The sequence below is a fragment of the Sinohyriopsis cumingii genome, chromosome 11 (assembly GCF_028554795.1).
Source record: "Sinohyriopsis cumingii isolate HCF-2022 chromosome 11, ASM2855479v2, whole genome shotgun sequence".
Classification (NCBI taxonomy): domain Eukaryota; kingdom Metazoa; phylum Mollusca; class Bivalvia; order Unionida; family Unionidae; genus Sinohyriopsis; species Sinohyriopsis cumingii.
Genome location: NC_142971.1, coordinates 45,924,220 through 45,944,272, shown reverse-complemented (window position 1 = coordinate 45,944,272; position 20,053 = coordinate 45,924,220). Strand labels below are relative to the sequence as shown.

At 34.5% G+C, this 20,053-nt stretch overlaps 1 protein-coding gene across 1 annotated transcript in view; it reads right to left on the bottom strand.

The window, feature by feature from the left end:
- The window catches only part of LOC149788058 (uncharacterized), a 102,039-nt gene that overhangs the window by 61,282 nt on the left and 20,704 nt on the right, over positions 1–20,053 (bottom strand). Inside the window, exon 3 of the mRNA XM_089974344.1 lies at positions 4,700–4,771. Within this exon, the coding sequence (XP_089830470.1) occupies positions 4,700–4,771 (72 nt within the window). The remainder of the gene's footprint in view (positions 1–4,699; positions 4,772–20,053) is intronic.

Sequence of the window (20,053 nt, the reverse complement as noted above, 5' to 3'; positions counted from 1 at the left end):
GTCAAAGTTTTGCATTGCTGTTTGTATTTTTATAATACCAAACTGATTAAAAGTGTTTTCTGGGCAACATGTTTCAAGAGATTTTCAACCCCTAAACAATACATGAAAAATGAATTACAACTTTGATTAGCAACTAACATCTGAAAAATTGTAATATGAATATCATTCACTAAGCAAAACAATTCAAGGCCAAATAATAAAAATTCTGAAAGTCGAAAGGGTGTATTACAAATTAAAGGGTAAGAAAAATGACACATTACATTAGCTCATTCAGCCCTGGAGGGTTTTGTCGTTTTTGCCTGAAATGCGAGTAGGAAACACATTTTGGGGGCTATTTCGGAATACATCCTAATACATCCACTTTCAACAGATTTTCCATTAGCCTAATGCCTAGTTGTATTAGAAACATCATTTTCCAATGATTATTTATGCCCACCTTGTCCTACTTTTTGGCAAAGGTTCATCTATCTGTGTGCAGTTTAGATCGGTCTGCCTTAGATCTGAGGCCAAAAGGTCTAAAATCTGGACACAAAATCTGATTCTGACCAAGGGTGAATTTTCGGTGAGAGAAAAAAATTGGTCCCAAAAATTAGGTTTTTCCCTCTGTATTTTGTAGTGCAACTAGAGCGTCCAGATTATTTGGTATCATTGTAGAGCTATATATGTCTGCTTTTTTGTAATACCGCCCACTTTTGGTGTATCTTAAATAACCTTGATGCTGCAGAGCTTGGAAGTATGGTACAGGCAGGTTTGGGGCTGTAAATTTTTGTGGCAACATGTACAAATTTTTTAGCTTATATGTTTCACCATTTGACTGCATACATTATAAAGATGAAAACTTTAACTGGGTTAGACTAAACATACCATATATACTTGCTTATAAGACAGTCGAACTGCAAACTGCACAGACTCAGATCTGCTGCTGCATAATCCACTGACATAACCGATTCTGTGCAGTTTGTTAAGAGTAATGTGTAGAACAAACAAAATATACCCTAATTATGACCCATTAATCAGAATCTTTTTTGCTTGCAATTTGACTCAATTTATAACTGAGTATATATGGTAACATAACTGGTACTTATTTTTCATCCAGTAGCAAATGGGCTTACCATACATGCTAGATAATAAGTAGACTTGAACTGCAAAAAGCACAGAACCAGATCTACCATCACATAATGCACAGCAGATCTGGGTCAGAGTAATCAGAAGAACAGAGACACTACTCTGCCTGCACATCATAAACAGCAGATCAAGGTTTATATTGTTTGCAACTGGACTCGACTTAAAAGCGAAATGTAGTATATATTTTAACAAGTGGTAAATGTGTTACAAGGAGCTCTTTCCATAATTCCTGGATGCAAAACTTGTTATCGTCACTACTGTGTACTTTGATTTCTGTACTCATTAAATTATAATTAGTTTTAAAACCAACCCTACAGAATACATGGTTTTAAAAATGTTGCTGTTCATAAATGCATGCAATTAATTTATTCTCCTAAATAGAAAATATAATAGTTTACAGCTTTTCATCACACAACATTAACATAGCATATGCAAACTGCTCAACTCTGGTGTGTTGGACTTAGAGGGCAATATAAAGTTTTAGAAAGGTTGTGGCAAAATAAACCCAAATGATAACAAATGTCAATAGTTTTTACAGATGGGAAGCAGCTGCATCTTATCCCATCTCTGCATCTTTTGTTCCAGAGGAGTAGCAAAAACATTTTCAATATGGCTGCTATGGTGGCCATACTGGATGTCAAACCAATACCAATTTAATTTAGGGCCATCTAGATACCATGTCTTTTTGTGAAACCCCATGCTGATATGACCATTCATTCAGCAATAGATATTTAAAAAAATTAAAAATGGCCAATGTGGTGGCTACTTTGGATGTCAAGTCACCACTGTTTTCATTTAAGACCTATATGAATTCATACAAAGTATTCTGTATAACCACCATCTCAATATGACTCTCCATTCAGCAGGAGTTGCAATAACAAGATTTTAAATATATCTAGATATCAAAACTCTATCTTGCTATGACCATACATTAAGGAGTGGCAATAACAATATTTTCCAAATGGCCACTGTGGTGGCCATACTGGATGTCTGAGCAACATCTTTTTCATTTTAAACCAACCAGACCATGGGGAAAATGTGTCTCAAGTTTCTTGACAATCCTCCGTGGGGTTGAGGAGTAGCGAGAACAAACATGTGCCAAAAAAGATGGATAATGGATAGACAACAAAACAATAATTACTAAAAATGCACTACAGTTGCATCTCTGATTTCAATTTTTTTTAGGAAGCATACGCCATGACTCCCCCTACCCCAAAGTAAATTTACTTGCTGAACTTGCTTGCCTGTGTAGCCACCTGTTCAGAAAATTAAGGAAAGCCCTATGATAATGTGGAAAATTATAAAGGCATCATAAAGTCCTCGAGATTCAGCTTGCAGCTGATCCATTTTCACTTGCATGAATCTCTTATATTTTATTATAAACAACATTTTTCATATTGTAATCCTGTACAAAATCTTCTAAGCCAGCTCACATTCAGGCATTAAAAAATCTTTCGTCTTTTATAAAAGTTAAACAAAAGATATTCTAAACCGTACATATAAAGGGAATAATCAATGCAACACCTGGACATGTCATGTTACACCCGTGTTTATCTAAGTAATGATACAAGTACCTTTGTATTGTCTAACTGGTCCTCCACGGGACCATACTGTTATATTGCTACATCAGCGTAAGGTATGTATATGTATGTATTCACTATATATGCCGATAATGAGAAGAAGAAAAAACAAACATGCACAAAATGTGTGACAATTTTTCTTAATCACAACAAGTTTGTCTGCAACGTCTGACATAATCATAATATCATAACAATGGCAGTTGACTGACAGTTATTCTGACAGCTTATGAACGGTGTTTTAGTTGAAAATGTTTCCATGACCAACTCCTGATATTTAAAGGCTGCTTTAAACTGGAAATAAAAAGATCTGAGGCTTCTCAATGTAAAAAATAAAGTACACATAGGCCTCTAAAAACTAGCCATTACAGTGTCTTGATTTAATTGAATAATACATAACTTGCTCACCATTTGCTGTAGGCATCATAGACACTGAAAAAATGTATTTTTATTTTGCTCCGCTTTGTTTCAATTAATATGAATTCTATGATTTCTCTATATAAAAAAACAGAATTCGGGTCTCAGCCACACAACCTAAAATCGTTTCAAAGAATCGAAGGTTTTGTATGCAAATGTATCTCAAGAATAAGAAAATACAGGAAATGTTCAAATATATACATGTTTAGATCAAATAAATGGTAAGCCAAGTTGTCCTTGTAAATTTTATACCTGACAGTGTAGTCAATATTCTTTGGTACCAGATAGGACTAATGTTCATATATATTCTTTAAACATGTATTCCTAAAAAAATGTTTTACACCGAAGTTCTGATCAACAGGAAAGAAAAGAATCCAACTGTTTCTTTTAATATAAGCAAACTGATGTAATTTAATACTGTGAATTAAATATTTTTTTTTGGTGGGGTACCTATGCTCATGGTTGCTAGAAACCACAAATCAAAGAGACTACTGAATCAGGATCCGTCTGTGTAAGTAAAAATAACCCTATCTTAAATCCACAAATTTAGAAACCAACAAATCCATGATCCTTCTGTGGAAATAACAGCACAGTCTCCTAAATCCACAAATTTAAAAACCCTATAAATCATGGTTCTTTTGTGGAAAGAATAGGCCTTTTCCCTAAATCCATGAATTTAAAAACTCTATAAATCATGGTCCTTTTGTGGAAAGAATAGGCCTTTTTCCCAAATCCATGAATTTAAAAACTCTATAAATCATGGTCCTTTTGTGGAATGAATAGGCCTTTTTCCCAAATCCATGAATTTAAAAAGTCTATAAATCATGGTTTTTGTGTGGATATAATAGGATCCTGTTCTAAATCCATGATTTAAAAAAACATAAGCTCAAGGTCCTTCTGTAACAACAATGCAGCCATGACCCAAATCCATGAATTTAGGTACAAACTTAATTAATTCACAGTACCATTATAAGACCTACTACAAATATCAAGGACAAACATACTTATGTTGTGGTCTGAGTAATTTCTAAATGTTGCAGCATCAATGGGATTAAATTTTGGTTCTAGTGACAGGTGCCAACATGAGGTCATGTTCTGCTGATCTTTTCATTTACCAATCAAATAAGATCTTACTGCAAAAAGTGAAGAACATTCTCAACATACTATTGGTGGTAACAATAACTTTCTTTAACACGAAATGCTAGTGACAGGTGCCAATATGAGGTCATGTTCTGTTGATCTTTTCATTTACCAATCAAATTAAAACTTACTGCAAAAAGCGAAGAAAATTATTCCCAACATGTTGTTAGTGGTAACTATTATTCTTTAACATGAAATGTAAAGTATTATCTGATAAGCTGCTAAAAATAAGCCTGCTTGTAATTTTAAGGGTTGCCAGAACATAAACTTGTATCAGTTTCTGTCAGATCTCTGTTATGTCACATATATCAATTTTAACCCAATTGTTGTAAATTTGGTCAGAAACATTATAAGGTCTTGCATGCATTGGCTGACATAAAAAAAATGTAAAATGGGACTATTTAATTTAATTAATTAAAAAGTAATCCAGCTGTACTCACAGGTCTTTCAGAGATGGCAAATTCCGAAATGCTGATTCATTTAAGTATTGAATCTCATTGGCAGTAAGGTCACTGAAAAGAGAAAGAACATGCAAATGGCATTCTAAATATGGTCAAGAATCATTAGGTATATATTCATCTTTTGTTGTAACCATGGTTTCATGGTTCATTCCAGGCTGTGCCCATGTGCCTAAGAACCTTATTTTTCATCTTTGTGCAATAAAACTTCTAAATGGTGCTCACATGGTGCATAAAAGTAGTCCCTCAAAGGGATGGTGCTCTCATGGGCCAAAGGAATTTCAAGAAATTCAAGATAAGATCATCTCTTCCTTTTAACAGCCCAATGTTCAAACCATCTCTGATATTCTTCTGCAATAACAAGATTTTCAAATCAGCTGCTGTGGTGGACACATTGGCTGTCAGACTGGCATCATTTTCATTCATTACACAGTAGATATCATCTTAATTCTCATCCATTCAGGGCCAGTAGTGACATGAAGATTTTCACAACAGTTGTCATGGCAGCCATAGTGGATACATGACTGACACCATTTTCATCCAAGACCAACTAGGTATCATAAAATGTCTATTGGTGAAAACCCCATGCTGATATAATCATGTAACTGGGAGTAGAGATAATTATATTTTTAAAAACAACCACAATGGTGGCCATATTGATGGTTAGCCATTTTGATTTAGGACCAGGCACATACCATAAGAACTCTTCTGATGAAAATCCCAAGTAAAAATGGCTCCAGGTATTTGGAGTAGCAAAACAAACCTGTGCTAACAGATAAACAGACCACAAGATGGACAAAACCAACACAGTAAGGATAAAAATCAATATGGCTGATTTTAGATTCAATTTTGCACATTCAATGTTTACTGAACAATGTAAAATATTTGAAATCATTCAAATATTCTGTTTTCATATCACCCCTTTTTTTAAACTGGATTAATTTTTTAAATAATAATATTAAAGTACCAGCACAAATCTGTGACCATAACCCCTAAGTTAACCTCATTCACCTGCATAGATGTAGATACAGCAGTTTGCTCAAATTTAAATGTACAGTGATAAAGTTGTATCCTGGTTCAGTAAATTTTGTCTGTGCCCTTTTCAAGATCAATATTCAATTTTTAAGCAGAAGTGTGGAAAAGGTCTCGTATCTTCAAGCTTGTTTATTGATAAAGTGAGATTAATTGTGCTGATTGAATCATTGGTATAATCTTATCATCCATATCAAAAGTTTGCCTAACCCACTGACAATAACTGTGGCCTGTTATCGTGCTTGTTCACGATTTAGACTGGCAATGCTATTTACCTACAGATAAAAAGGATGAAACAAATTGCTCCATTTTTCAGAGCCTCTGAAAATGAAGTATTGTAGTTACCCACCTGTGAGTAGGCTTCAGCAAGTGTAATAATAAAGAATGATTTTACAGATTGTAAGCTTCAATTTCTTTCCACGAGTATAGCAAAAACCTGCCTAAATAGACATCTCCATATAAAAACATGTGCTCATAAACAATATTATATGCTCCAATTTTGTCATGAAGGCTTTAACAGTGGTGGTAACTCCAGAGTATTTTTTTCCAGGATACACTACACTGTCATCAAGTGGTATACATTGTCAATAAGGATACACTGGTGCATACTGTCATTAAGGATTACATGGATGTACACTGTCAATAAGGATACACTGGTATACACTGTCAATAAGGATACACTGGTATACACTGTCAATAAGGATACACTGGTATACATTGTCAATAAGATGCATGCCATGATAGGATGACAACACAAAACATTTTATATCACAACATTTAATTCGCCAAATAAATTCATGTGCATCTGGAATGAAATTGTGAGTGAAAGAAGAAAGAATTAAAATAGGATAAATGTTTCAATATCTGTAACTTCTTTCCTGGACATATTTAATGAAACATCCATTACATGCTCTCTCACATTTGGCTGGGTAGGATATTACAATATACCTAGTCATATATTATAAAATCGAGAGCATTTTTTGTGCCTCTATTACTGTTAAACAAACATTATGTTAAGCTTCAAGAAGTATTACCACCTGGTCTGTAACTTTGTTGGGTTTTTAAAAGTGTGAGTATTATGATCTGCAAATGCTACACATGCAGTCTCTATGGTCTTTCCATTTCATGCAAATTGGAACTTGAATAATTGTAGTCCAAGATGTATATCTGCACCTGCAGACATATGGAAGATGCATTTCTTTTTTTCTTGTTATAAGTCGCTGGGTGCTTGTTTGTGATTAAATTTTTAACGTAGCTTTAAAGATTTTTCATTCATATCATTATTATGTCTGTAGTGTGACAGTTTATAGTGATATTAGTATAATTTTTTAAAGTCTATGGCACGACATGACCGGTATTCAAACCAGCGACCTCCCACATCCTAAGTAGACACTCTACCACTAGGACACGAGAGCGGTCGGCTGGGGTGTAGCATTTTTGTTAAATATGTTATAGCTTTGTACTGCTGATATAGTATCACTTTATGTGCTATCGAAAGAATAACCAAAAAAGTGAAAATTGATTTTATATAGCTAGATTTATTTATCATTAGACACCAGTGTAAGGTGTAACTATCAGAACTTTATTGCGTTTCTTATTCTTTATTACAAGTCCAGATTCATTCTTTTTACAAAACTAATCTCTGATTAATTTATAGTTCTGGTTTGGTAACAACACAAAAAAAGACATTTTCATTCAGCAGTGAATGTTTACTGGTATGCTGAAACATTGGTGCTAAAAATTGCATTGAAGCTAAGCAATGAAGAAGGCGATGACTAGTTACTGTTAGGAACAATGTACATATACTTCCTGTTTTGATTAAGGCAGAAATATCTTTTACGTGAAAGCTTTTCCTTCCAAAAAAAATTGCTGTACATGATGACATTAACATCCATCAATGGAGCACAAGCGTCAGTACCGCTTAGACTAATTCCAAAATGAAGATAATCTACATCTTATTTACATGTAGCAAGTTTTGAACTCTGTAATAATCGGCATCATTTTCAAAGTCTATGGATAATCAGCATTGTTTTTAAAGACTGTATAACATTACAGAAAATCATTTTCTAGCATTGTTTTTTTATTAGCATTATGCTAGGTTAGAATAACGTATTCAGATCCGTTTTAGATTTATGACATCTGTCTTATTGTCCTGTGTACAGTCGATACTCACTTATATGATGACTTCAGCTGCAAACTGTAAAGACCCAGATATGCCATCGCATAATGTGTCAGCAGATCAGAGTCTGTGCAGTTTGTTAGGGGTAATCAGTAGGACAAACAACAAAGACCCTGATCTGCAGGTGCATTATGCAATGGCAGATCAGGATCTTTGTTGACAGTTTTACTCAACTTCTAAGGAAATATAGACATTACTTTACCATGCATGAATACTATACAAAGTAAAGCATTTGTAACTTATGTTACTCGCAATTACTAGTTATAACTTATCTTCATTCCCCAAAATTTGTATCATATATATATTTAAATGGGTTCTGACTTTTATTCAGTTTGGTAAATTGTGTACTTGTTAACTTGCTGTAAATCAGATGTAAGGGATTAATACAATAAATGACAGCTATCTCACATGTCTTGCACATTTGTGGCCAGAAGGACATTTTCCTTTTTATTTTTATATGGCTTTCAATAATTTGTTAAAAGTGGTCTTGGAAATATCATGGAATGAAAAGGAGAACTATGAACACTTCTGAAACAGAACAACAGGCACATTTATGAACAAGGATTTGTTGAGAAAGAGCACTGGAGTACTGCTTGATATAGAACAGAATGTAGATCAATTCATAGGCTCAATTTTCTAACATAAGCACTAAAATGGAAGGGGGGGGGGCAGAAATTTATGACATTTTTTTTTTCTTTTTCTTTTTGTTATACATGTCCATCTGCATCAATTCTGGTCAGTTATTTTTAGCTGACAAGGAACTTCTAGCAACCTGTGTCAACAATGACATTCAGAAGTACTCAATGCTGTAAATGCAAAATATTTATTGCCGAAATTACATCAGTGATTAAGGATCATTTGATGATCTCAGATGGTGGTCAAGCTAATAAAATCAGTAAGGCAATTTTATCATCCAATGAAATTTATCATTTCGTGCTTCTTTGACAACATGTACACTCTATTCAGGCTTGTAAATTCAACAGTGGTGTGCACAAACCTACCCCTCTTGAAAAGAGGGTTGGTGTTCCCTGAAGACTTCACTACTCTTTAAAAATGCTCCTACAAGATACCAGCACCCTAGCCATGACTAGATGTCATTGGATGACAATTAAAAATCATATTTATCTGGTGTTTTACAGGATGTATTACTACAGTCCATCTAAGGGGCCCCAAGTGGCCGAGTGGTCTAAAGCACTCTCCATTACGGATCACTGCCATCTCACCTCTGAGTGGCTTCGAGTCTTGGATTCGGCCAATGTGGGTATGTGAGAAAGCTTGCCAGTAGCTTCTAGAGGGCTGGTGGTTCTTTCCGGGGATTTCCTAGGGTCTTCCTCCACCATTAATACTGGCCGCCATGTATAGCCTATCATGTGCTGAAAAATGGCATTAAACCATACAACAACAACAACAGGCCACCTAAATTTTCATTTGTTCTCACTTGATCATAAATTTTCACTTTTTCCAACTTAATCCTAAATTTTCACTTGTTCTCACTTAATCCCAAATTTTCACTATTTCTCACTTAATCCAGAATTTTCACTTGTTCCTAATTCTATGTGATGGTACACTTCACTTTTGTACTGATGTGTAAATTAAATAAAACTAAATGATTTTTTGTGACACAACTCTGAAGAGTGTATGTATACAGATTACAAGGAAAACTATTGAAAGAAACCTCCATGTTTAGCTGTCTTTTGAGTCAAGAAATTCTTGCCATTCAATAACTGACATTTAGATCTTCATACTGTACACAAACTGACAATAAATGAAAGAAATTTGTAAATGCATTTGTATTATGTAAAAATAATTTAATTTTTAGCATTTAGTCTAGAGTTGTCTATGTATTTGCTATAAGCAAAGTTTTATAATGGTGCATTTGATTAATATAAACTATGCAAAGCATGTCTCATCTATTCCTTGCACATTTGAAATGACAGTACCTGATCACTGCAAGAAGACTAGAACAAAGACAGCCATATGATCAAAACAACCTGAATTAATCTTGGTCAACAAGCTGTTTGACACATTCCAAAAGGCATGATAAACCTCTTGATGAATAAGGAATCGACATGGTATCACATGTTTGAATTTTGTTGTTTTGAAAATACCCCCTCAAATTTAAAAAACCCAACAACAATCTGATAAAGGGAGTAAAATACCTAATTAAATAAATTCTTATCTTGAACTCTGATTCTTAATGAAGTCAAACAATATCTTTTAAAAAACAAAAAAACATACTCTGAGCTTGATCTACAGTTTAGTACTCAAAAACTTCAAAGAATATGAGGCCAGAACAATGATTTAAATTTCATCTAAATCATCAACAGAAGAGTCTGCAGCACAGGTATAGCAAAGGTATTTTAGGCCACACTTCAAAGTTTCATTCTGGGGCCCAGTTCAATAAAAAAAAAAGTGCCTGATGAAAACTTTGGACCCCCAATAGGCCGACCCTAACCCACCCCATACCCCAAAGTTGTGGTGGTTGCTTGGGCAGTTGGTTAGCAGTAGTGTGAAATGGTTTCTTTCCCATTCATTCTTAATGGCACGGAAACTGAAGACTTCAGTTTGAAAGCAAAGAGGAATCTGCCAAGTTCTAATATTATCTTGGTCAGTGAATGTATGTTGTAAAAGAACCTTACTTCTAAAACAAGATTTTGCCTTGCATGAACAAGCTGTATGGGTTTAAGGCTCCACATAATTCTATTTTCTTCCTCTTTGTGTTACCTAAGACTTTTCAGTAAAATAAGATCACAGGGGAGTGAGAGACAAATCATGCCACTGAATACAAGTTACAGTTAAAAAACAACTTAAAAAAGTAGAAAGTATGGACTATAAATTTGTATTACAAGCCGCCTGGTCAGAAAAAAACAGGGCATGTGTAATTGAAAAATATCCTGAATAATTTCCAACTGAAAAATGTCAGATTTAGTTTCAATGTACAACATGCAAGTCAAGCCCAGGATGTAGAATTACCTGGGACAAGAATTGGGGCTAGCCATAAAACATCAAGATGGGAAACATTATACACACCTTGTTTGAAACCTGAATCCCATGGAGAGGAATCTTATGCCTAAAAGACATTATATATAGCATCCAGTGCAAACTAATAATAGGTATATGGGAAGAATATTCAATGTAAATTTTTGGGGAAATTTTGATGGGAATAAATTCTCAGACTTAATAGTTATGAAAATGAAGTTAAAAAGAAGTTATCTATAGAGCCCCTTACAAGTTGGGTCCAACTGCAAACAACACAGACCCTGATCTACCTGCAGATTTTATGTTTGTGGATCAGGGTTTATGTGATTTTTGTTCAACTGATTACTACTCTAGTGCAAGTCACAATGGTCATACATGCATTCTGTACCTATTTCAGTAATGGGCATCATTTTTTAGAATTTTATTACACATACCATTAAAAGCCAATTATTTACTTAATTATCACCACAGATCCATATTATTTTGTAGGGTCATTATGTATACATAAAAAATACATAAGCCAAAAAGTAATGTTCAACTATATGGATTGAATGTCATGCAATGTGATGTTAAAATAATAGAACCACTGTTATTTGTTATAATATACAGCATTTTCTTTACCCAGTTCAGTGTCTGGCCACCACTGAAAAAGTCCATAGCAATCAATAATTTTTGTCTGGAAGTATCTAATGACCTTTAAGGTGCAATGCATTCAACAATCTGGAGGAAATAAACTTGAGTTTACACGTTTCAAAACTTTTGGAACAAAAATTAATATTTGAGAAAATGCACATACATGACTGTGATGTCATACATTAAAAACACATAGATCTGCACAGGCATCATGCAAAAGCAGATCTGGGTCTAAGCAGTTTGTAGTTAGACCTGACTTCTAAGTAAGTATATATGGTAATATTCTTTAACTTAACCCTAAATTAAAACAGCTCTAAAATATGGACACTTTTCCATTACATTTTGGAATTATGGATTTTTCAACCTGTACCCTGTTTCAGCAGAGACAGACAAATCTTCCTCCCAGATAAAGAGATGAACACCAACACAATGATTTTGGGTGTGCTGGTTATTTCAAGAAAACTGAGGTTTCCTTCTCTTTGTAGGATGTAGGACTTGCATTAATTTTACGTCTAATGCTCTATATCAGATGACTGCAATGCAAACTAATAATATGTACTCTTTTGCAATGTATAATTTATAGTTTTTACTTTTTTTTAAACTTTACTTTTTAACTGGCACCATAGTGCCCTCATTGTGCCATTATTAAGCACTAATACATACATTCATATATATTACCACAAACTTTGCAAAACCATTCTACATTATGGTGCTTGTGCTTGTTGGATTTTAAACACTGCTTTAAATTGTTTTAGTCATATTGCAACGTCTTGCGGTAGCTTACAGTGTGAAGTCCAGCACTAAGCATCATGCCGCAGACATGTAGCATCATGTCCCACCCAGACAACTAACATCTTAATGCTGAGTGCCAAGCAAGGCATCTGATAGTAGCATTTGAATTAAGTCTTTGGCATAACTCAGCCGGGGTTTGAACCTGCAAATGCCTGCATCAAGGCAGATGTTCTAACCACTTAGGCCAATGGAGCAAGCTGCTATTAAACTAATGGGATTTCATGGACTGCCCAAAAAAAATATGAATGCATTAAAGTACAAAAGGTCATGTTCACATGCTGCCCGAGTCAACACCAAAAATTTACCTATGGGACTTATCTTGGACCTTTGGGCATCATGTATCCACACAGACTGGAAACTGGCCTCATAAATGCATCCAGAGCTTCAGTAGACATTCTATTTCGACCCCAATCTCTTTTGGAGATATTGTGAATGCACAACCAGTGGGGGTCGGTGGTTCTTTCTGGGGGGTTTTCCCGGGTGGTTCTTCCTCCACCATTAATATTGGCAGCCACGTATAGCCTATCATGTGCTGAAAATGGCATTAAACCCTTCAACAACACAACCAGTGAGAACTCATCCCCAATTGTCTTCAAAAAGCACAACGGAAATTTGTATACTAGAGTGTAAACCATGAAAAGACTGATGTTTAGGACATTGGGAATTTGTCAGAGATTTTGTCCTTGTTCGCAACAAGTCGTGAATTTCAGGACACAATGAACAATCTGTGTGAAGAAACAGGAAGATGTGATCCATTCCATGGAAACAATACGACTCCTTCCTCAATCTTTTATGCATTTAAGTACCCACAAAAATGTCATTTTTCACAAAACTTGAAAATTTGTACCCCTGAAAAAAAATTAATTCATATTATTTCTAGCATGTTTGTTGGAACGAACCACATAAAACTTAATTACTTACTAGCATTGTTTGATTTGTGTGTATAATTCCTTACAAGTCCAACTGCCAACTGCACAGACCATGATCTGCTATCACATAATGCAAATCCAGGTAAATGCATTTTGCCAGTAGTAATCTGCAGAACAAATAGCATGGACCCTGATATGCTGATACACTCTGTGATGGCAAAAAAGTCTCTGTGTTATTTGCTGTTTGACCTGACTTGTCTGTATGTGTGATATATATCTCTTTTCTATCTTGAATATGAACTTTTTTTAACAAACCTCCTTTAGTTGGATCATGATAATAAGGTACCCTATTTACTCGCTTATGAGTCCAAATGTAAACTGTGCAAACCAAATCTGCAATTGCATAATGTGCCGCCAGATCTGGGTCTGTGCAGTTTGCTAGGAGTAATCATTAGAACAAACACCACAGACCTTTATCGATATGCTATGACAAATTAGGATCTTTGTTGTTTGCAGTTTGACTTGACTAATAAGGGAGTATCCTAGAGCTACCTGGACTTGGTCTATGACCCCTAAAACTAGTGGACCTGATAGAAATTAGGAAATATAGTTGGAGATGGTATATTTAGAAAGGAAAAGGAAAATTTGTGATAACATCAGATTATGACTACAGGAGGAAGAATCTATACTATGCCATATAGACAAATGCTTTAAAAAGCCTAATGTGATCCTTTGGTGTTGCTATTCTTAAATGAACATTTGTCCTGAACAATCCAAGATAACCTCCTCTAGTTGACAATACATTATTCAAACTAAATGTATCAAGTGACAATCGTAGATATAATTTGAGGGGAGGCGCAAAAGGTTGAATTTTCCAGAATATCTTCTTTAAAATGGTATATGCATAACAATGCAATTTTTTTAAGTGTTCCATGCAATGCACTCTAAATTTTCCTCATATAGTGCACAAAGGTCCCCCACTGTGTACCCCTTAATGCAACTCAACACCTGGATATGTTCAAATGTATACCCTGTGCATGCTTGAACCATAGCCAGTTAAAAAGCCAACAAAACACAGGTGTTCCAACACATGTATATTAGACCTGAAAAGCAGAAAAGTTTTAGATTCATTTCATTGCTTTTACCGGTAGTTCATACTAAAGTGTGCCCTGAAAAGTATTCAGCATTTTTTGGACAAACTAGGCTAATTAACTTACATTTGGAGTAGCCTCCCAGACCTATGACCTTTCAAATAGCCACCCCAACTTTGGAAATTCATAATGAAGCAAACAAAGCAAGAAAATTGTCCCAGCTACACAATATTTACCCTTCAATCAAATAAGGTGAAATACAAACAAAATTTGACCCATGAAGCATAAACTACAAACCCTAATGCCAGTGACAGCAAAGCAACTGTTTGCACACTTACAAGAGAAATGTGCTCCCATTGATATAGTACAAAAGAAATTTAACAAATACTAATCCAAACTTGTGAAACAAACTGGGGTAATAAAGGGCCATTCAAAAATTCCATTTGGCCCTAGATTAATGTATACAAAATGGCTATTTAACTTCAGGAACAAGAAAAGTATTTCAATACTGTTTCGGGCAAATAAAAAGCCATCAAAAATTATTGCCAATCAATCTATAAGTTTTCAAAATTAAACATTACTAAACAAGGAGCAATAAGCTGAAAAGGAATAATTTTAAAAATTTTAAGGGGGGGGGGGCCTGCAATTTTCTTCCGTGCAGGTATATTTTGTATAATTTTTTCCCAACTAATATAATCGATTTATTATATTCTCATTTTTTTTCTCTGTCTACTTTACATTATCAGAATTGTTCAGTACTTTAAGATACTGCACTCACGCTCAACTTCATACTGAACTCTTGTGTACCCAATAGTGTATCAGGAACTACTTGGTAAACAAATCATGTACACTCTCGCAGTAGACGCTTTATGTTTTGGTTGATTAAATTTTTTTTCTAAATGAACTAAATGAGATTTCGTGGACTGCCACATACCAGCTGCTTTGGCACATTCCATGTTAACTTTTTTGATACAATGTTTCAGATTTAGTCTAGCTACAGATGGCAGACTGCGTCATTACAAATAATATGCAAGTGATAAGGCATAAACTGTCTTCATTAGCTGGCAATAAGAATGGCAAAAAATATACTTACAGTTTTACATACTAAATCTCCTCAAAATATACTTTCTTAGTTCTGCAAATCTAAATTACATGAGCCATGTCATGGGTTCTCAAGCTTGATTACACATTTCAAAATTGTACTGTAATTTTAACTATATTCCAAGTGCAATTACATCCTCCTTACTGCACTCAAAATGAAATAAACATTAAATTCCATAGCGACTTTTGATAAGTGCAATTGAAAGACTTCATATTATGATTTCAAACATTCAATGACAGAACAGAAACACACTTGCAGATGTCAACACGCTTCTCCCTTGCTGCTTCAATCTGATGTATTTCACATAGAATTGGCACAGATGAATCAAGTCCATAATCACAAGATTTGGTAAAATCAACAAAAATACCAGAATCTATTCATTCCAGATCAAATGGAAAAGTTGTTGCAATAGTCATTCATTCACAACATGACTCCAAATTTCAATTTTAAGTAGATCAAAATGACATTTTCTTTTGAAAGTTATGTCTAGCACACGACAAATTTAAAATTTATCTGGGAAGAGGTATATGTGCAATAATAATGTTGTGTAATGATGAATCAGTGTTGTGTATTTACTTTGGAATACGGAATACATTGTTACTTTGTTTCTTGTAGTGTATTTTGGTTTATATAATTAAGCCTTAGGTAGGATAAAAAAATGAGCCTATAATAAAAAGGTTACTGCATTTGTATGGGAAAATATGAACTCATTTTGTCGGATGGATATATTGCACTCCCAAGGTCATGCAGTATTTCCATCTGAAAAACTTGTTCATATTTTCCCACACAAAAGCAGTAACATAAATACCAGGCTTTTCAGAAGTTATAAATCAGAGCAAGGATTTTTTCTGGGTATTAGAGAACCTGACATTTTTTCACCCCCAACCCATACAAATTAAATGGCCATGCCCTAAACTTGGAAAATGTTTTCTTAAATCAATTAGGCCCAATCCCTGAGTAATGTGAAAGTTGGTAAACAAGAAAATACATCAACTAATAGTTGTTTTAAAACTAGTTGTCTTCAGTAAAGAACAACTAAGTTACTTTTTTTGTAAATTCCATGGTTCAAAAATTGCAGTGACTAATTAAAAATCATGATAATAGCATATACATGACCTCACTGCATAGCACAACAGACTTTTCTGCTGTAGGTCTTTGATAATTCCCTGTCTTTTGGTCTCCAGACCCATTGAGTCCTGATCAGGCCCGTCTTGTTTACACATATAAAAGTCTTTGTTTTAAAGTTGTCATATAAGTATTTATAAAATCAATATATGTTGATCTATGCCTGAAAAACGTGTGGAATTCTAATCACATTAAAAAAACACAACTCCTTAAAACTGGTTCATAAATGATACCCATTCAATAATCAAAATCTTTCTGTAATGTATGAAGTAAAATGGAAAAAGCATAATAAAAATCAGACATGAAATGTCCAAGGAAAAAGTATTATAAAAACTAGGCATGAAATGTCCATATGATCCAAAACCTTTCTGTACAGCAGAGGTGAAAAGGTTTCAAAAGTGCCTTTCCTAAGCCAAGCCACCAATTCTGAATATTCAAGATGACACCCAGTATATTGCAATAAATTTTATGAAGGTAAATGTCAACTTTGCCAGATTAACTAATACAGATGCTACATTGTCTAAGTTTTCTGTGTTTTTAATAATATTTTATGCTCATGTGTTTTGAGATCATCCATTGCAGCTTCTGAGTAAACACACCCCACCCCCACTGTAACACTGAATGAACTTGTGCTACATTTTATACATATCCACTGAGTAATTAGATTAGCAAATAATTAAAGACTAAATTTAAGAAAAATTAATTCTTACTTTCTTGTTAATTCTTGTTGCCCACTGAACTTTTTTAAAGACACAGTGATCACATTCAAGAGGGCTCTCAAAACTCACTTATTTCGACTGCAAGAACAAACTTAAAGACCTAATGTTTCCTACCTTAAATATTCTCAGCATGTTTTTTTAACGTTTTTTAATTTCATGGTGTTTGTTTTTGTAATCATATCATTATAGGTTTTTTTACCTTAAAGGTGACTAATGTTGTAAAGCACTTAGAGCTTCTAAAGATTAGGTGCTATACAAAGTCCTCATTATTATTATTATTTACTAAATACATTGACAGGCTGCTTAATCAAGTTACCTAGGTAACAGAGTTAAACCAATACAGTAATGTATATTCAACTCAAGTTGATGTGATGGATCTGCATATATCACTAGATCACTAATAACTGTCAAACTTGGGGGTGAAAGGTTACAAACCTGCAAACTTCCTCCTAACTGCAATGACTGGTTTGTAGCTTCACACTGACAATGTGCATCACAGGACAAGAACAGAGATTCTACACTATCATGGAGATGAGAGGGCAATAGTTGTCAGCAGGCTCACGACACAAAAAAGTGATATAGTTGTCAGTAGAAGTATTCAAACTTCATCAAAGAAAAGAATAAATGTTCAAGCTCTTTCCTTCTGTGCCCAATCAATCACAATCAGGACTGCTGATTAGTGCCAATAATGAAGTCAGGAAGGCTCCACTTTTAGGTAAAAAGAAATAAAGCAGATGGTAACAAATTATTAAAAAGTGTCATAAATTCTGCAGTATGAAGGGTATGACATGAAATTGAGACATATGATAGGCTGCTAACTGCAAAGAATGGCCTGAAATAGATAAAGATGCTAACTGCAAAGAATGGCCTGAAATAGATAAAGCTGCTAAATGCAAAGAATGGCCTGAAATAGATAAAGCTGCTAAATGCATAGGGATGGCATGAAATAGATACATACAGCTGCTAACTGCAAAGGGATGGCATGAAACAGATACATACAGCTGCTTACTGAAAAGGGATGGCATGAAATAGATGCATAAAAAGATAAGCTGATTACCCCAAAGGAAAAAACATACATCAGTGTCATTCAGTTTGTTTCCAAATGTAAATTATTGAAGGAGTACAAGTATTCATTATATGAATCTTGCAACAGTCTTTTGCGTCATAATATTTTTGCCAATGAAATGTTTTGGTTCATTTATGCTCAAAAAATGTTGCGACTGGCAGCACAGCACTCCCTCACTATAAAACCCATCATTATAACAGCTCCTATTATATTGGATCCCATTTCATTAACTAGTAGTAGAATTATATTTATCATGTATTTCATTATAATGTGGTTTCAGTATAAGGCACTATAATCTATGACTTCTATGAACAATATTATAATGAAAGAGTAAAATATGTATTTCTTTATTAGGTGATGTAACTACAGGGCATCATGCTCCATGACTTCCATGGACAATATTAATGAAGGTGTACAACATGTATTTCATTATTAGGTGATATCATACAGGGCATCATGCTCTATGACTTGTATGGCCAATATTGTAATGAGGAAGAACTACACGTATTCCATTATTAGGTTATCGCACTATAAGGCAGTATACTTCATGGCATGAATGGTTATAATGATGAATTACTGTACTTATTATAGAAAACATAAAAACTGAAAACATCAATGGCTCAATCTTTCAAATGTTATTCATAACAACAAATAAAGTTTCTAAATCATACAAAAGGGGGGCGAGGCGACAGTCGGCCAAGTGTGCTCATCTTTACAAATCACTCACTCATCTAACTAACCCCTGTCCATGCAAGATCGAGTTTTCACTTAACCAATGTGGGTATGTCAGAAAGCTTGCCAGTATCTTCAACTGTGTCAGTGGTTACTCCCAGGATTCTTCCTGCACCAGATATACTGGCAACGGTGTATCCCCGTTTGCTGAAAAAAATTACTTTCAACCCCACAAAACCAAACCTTGGTAGACCATACCAAATAAAAAAACTGCACTTAACATCAAAACACCTTCACCTTACCCGTAAAATTGGACCAACCTACTATGTCAACAGCAAAAGCAAAAGGTCAAGCTTCACATTTTTGATAATGAATGTATTCAGCATACACGCTATACATGTACTAATTCAAACAGGTTCCAATGTTTACAGTGTACATACTCTTTATACATTTTCATTTCTGAAGTAATGTTTTCATTTATGTGGTTATAGGTCTACAAGGTCTTTGTCATGTTTCAAGTTAATATAAATACCTGGCAACAACATCAATTATGATCTGTGAACATGATCAAATTCAGTTACTGAGCTCAATAATTTCCTCAGACCAAAAACTAAACCCATGACGGCAAATGACATCTGGGTATTCACAGATGTTAAGATATACATACTTTGCAAAAAACTATTAGCAAAACCTGTACATGTTTGGTGCCATTAAGTTTACATATTCCTGATGTGGGGATTCAATTTCATGGAGAAAATACAGAAGGAAAACTCAGGAATATGTGCCCTAGCTGGACAATACAACTTCGCTAACAAATCCACTTCAGCCAAGAACCGAGTTTAAGTGGTTGGGTTTTCTAAAGACGAAAAGGAGGGAATATTCCCTATGCCACTCTGTCTAGCCACGTTTCAATTCCCTTTGAATAAAATCAAATTCTACTCAGGATTAGTGATTGAAGTGAGACTCAATATGGCGAGGCCACCTGTATAAATGTAGATCTGAACACTTTTATTCATTCACCTTGAGCCTATTATTTGTGGATTCTTTTCACACCTTGGCCGAGTGAGTTTGGCAACA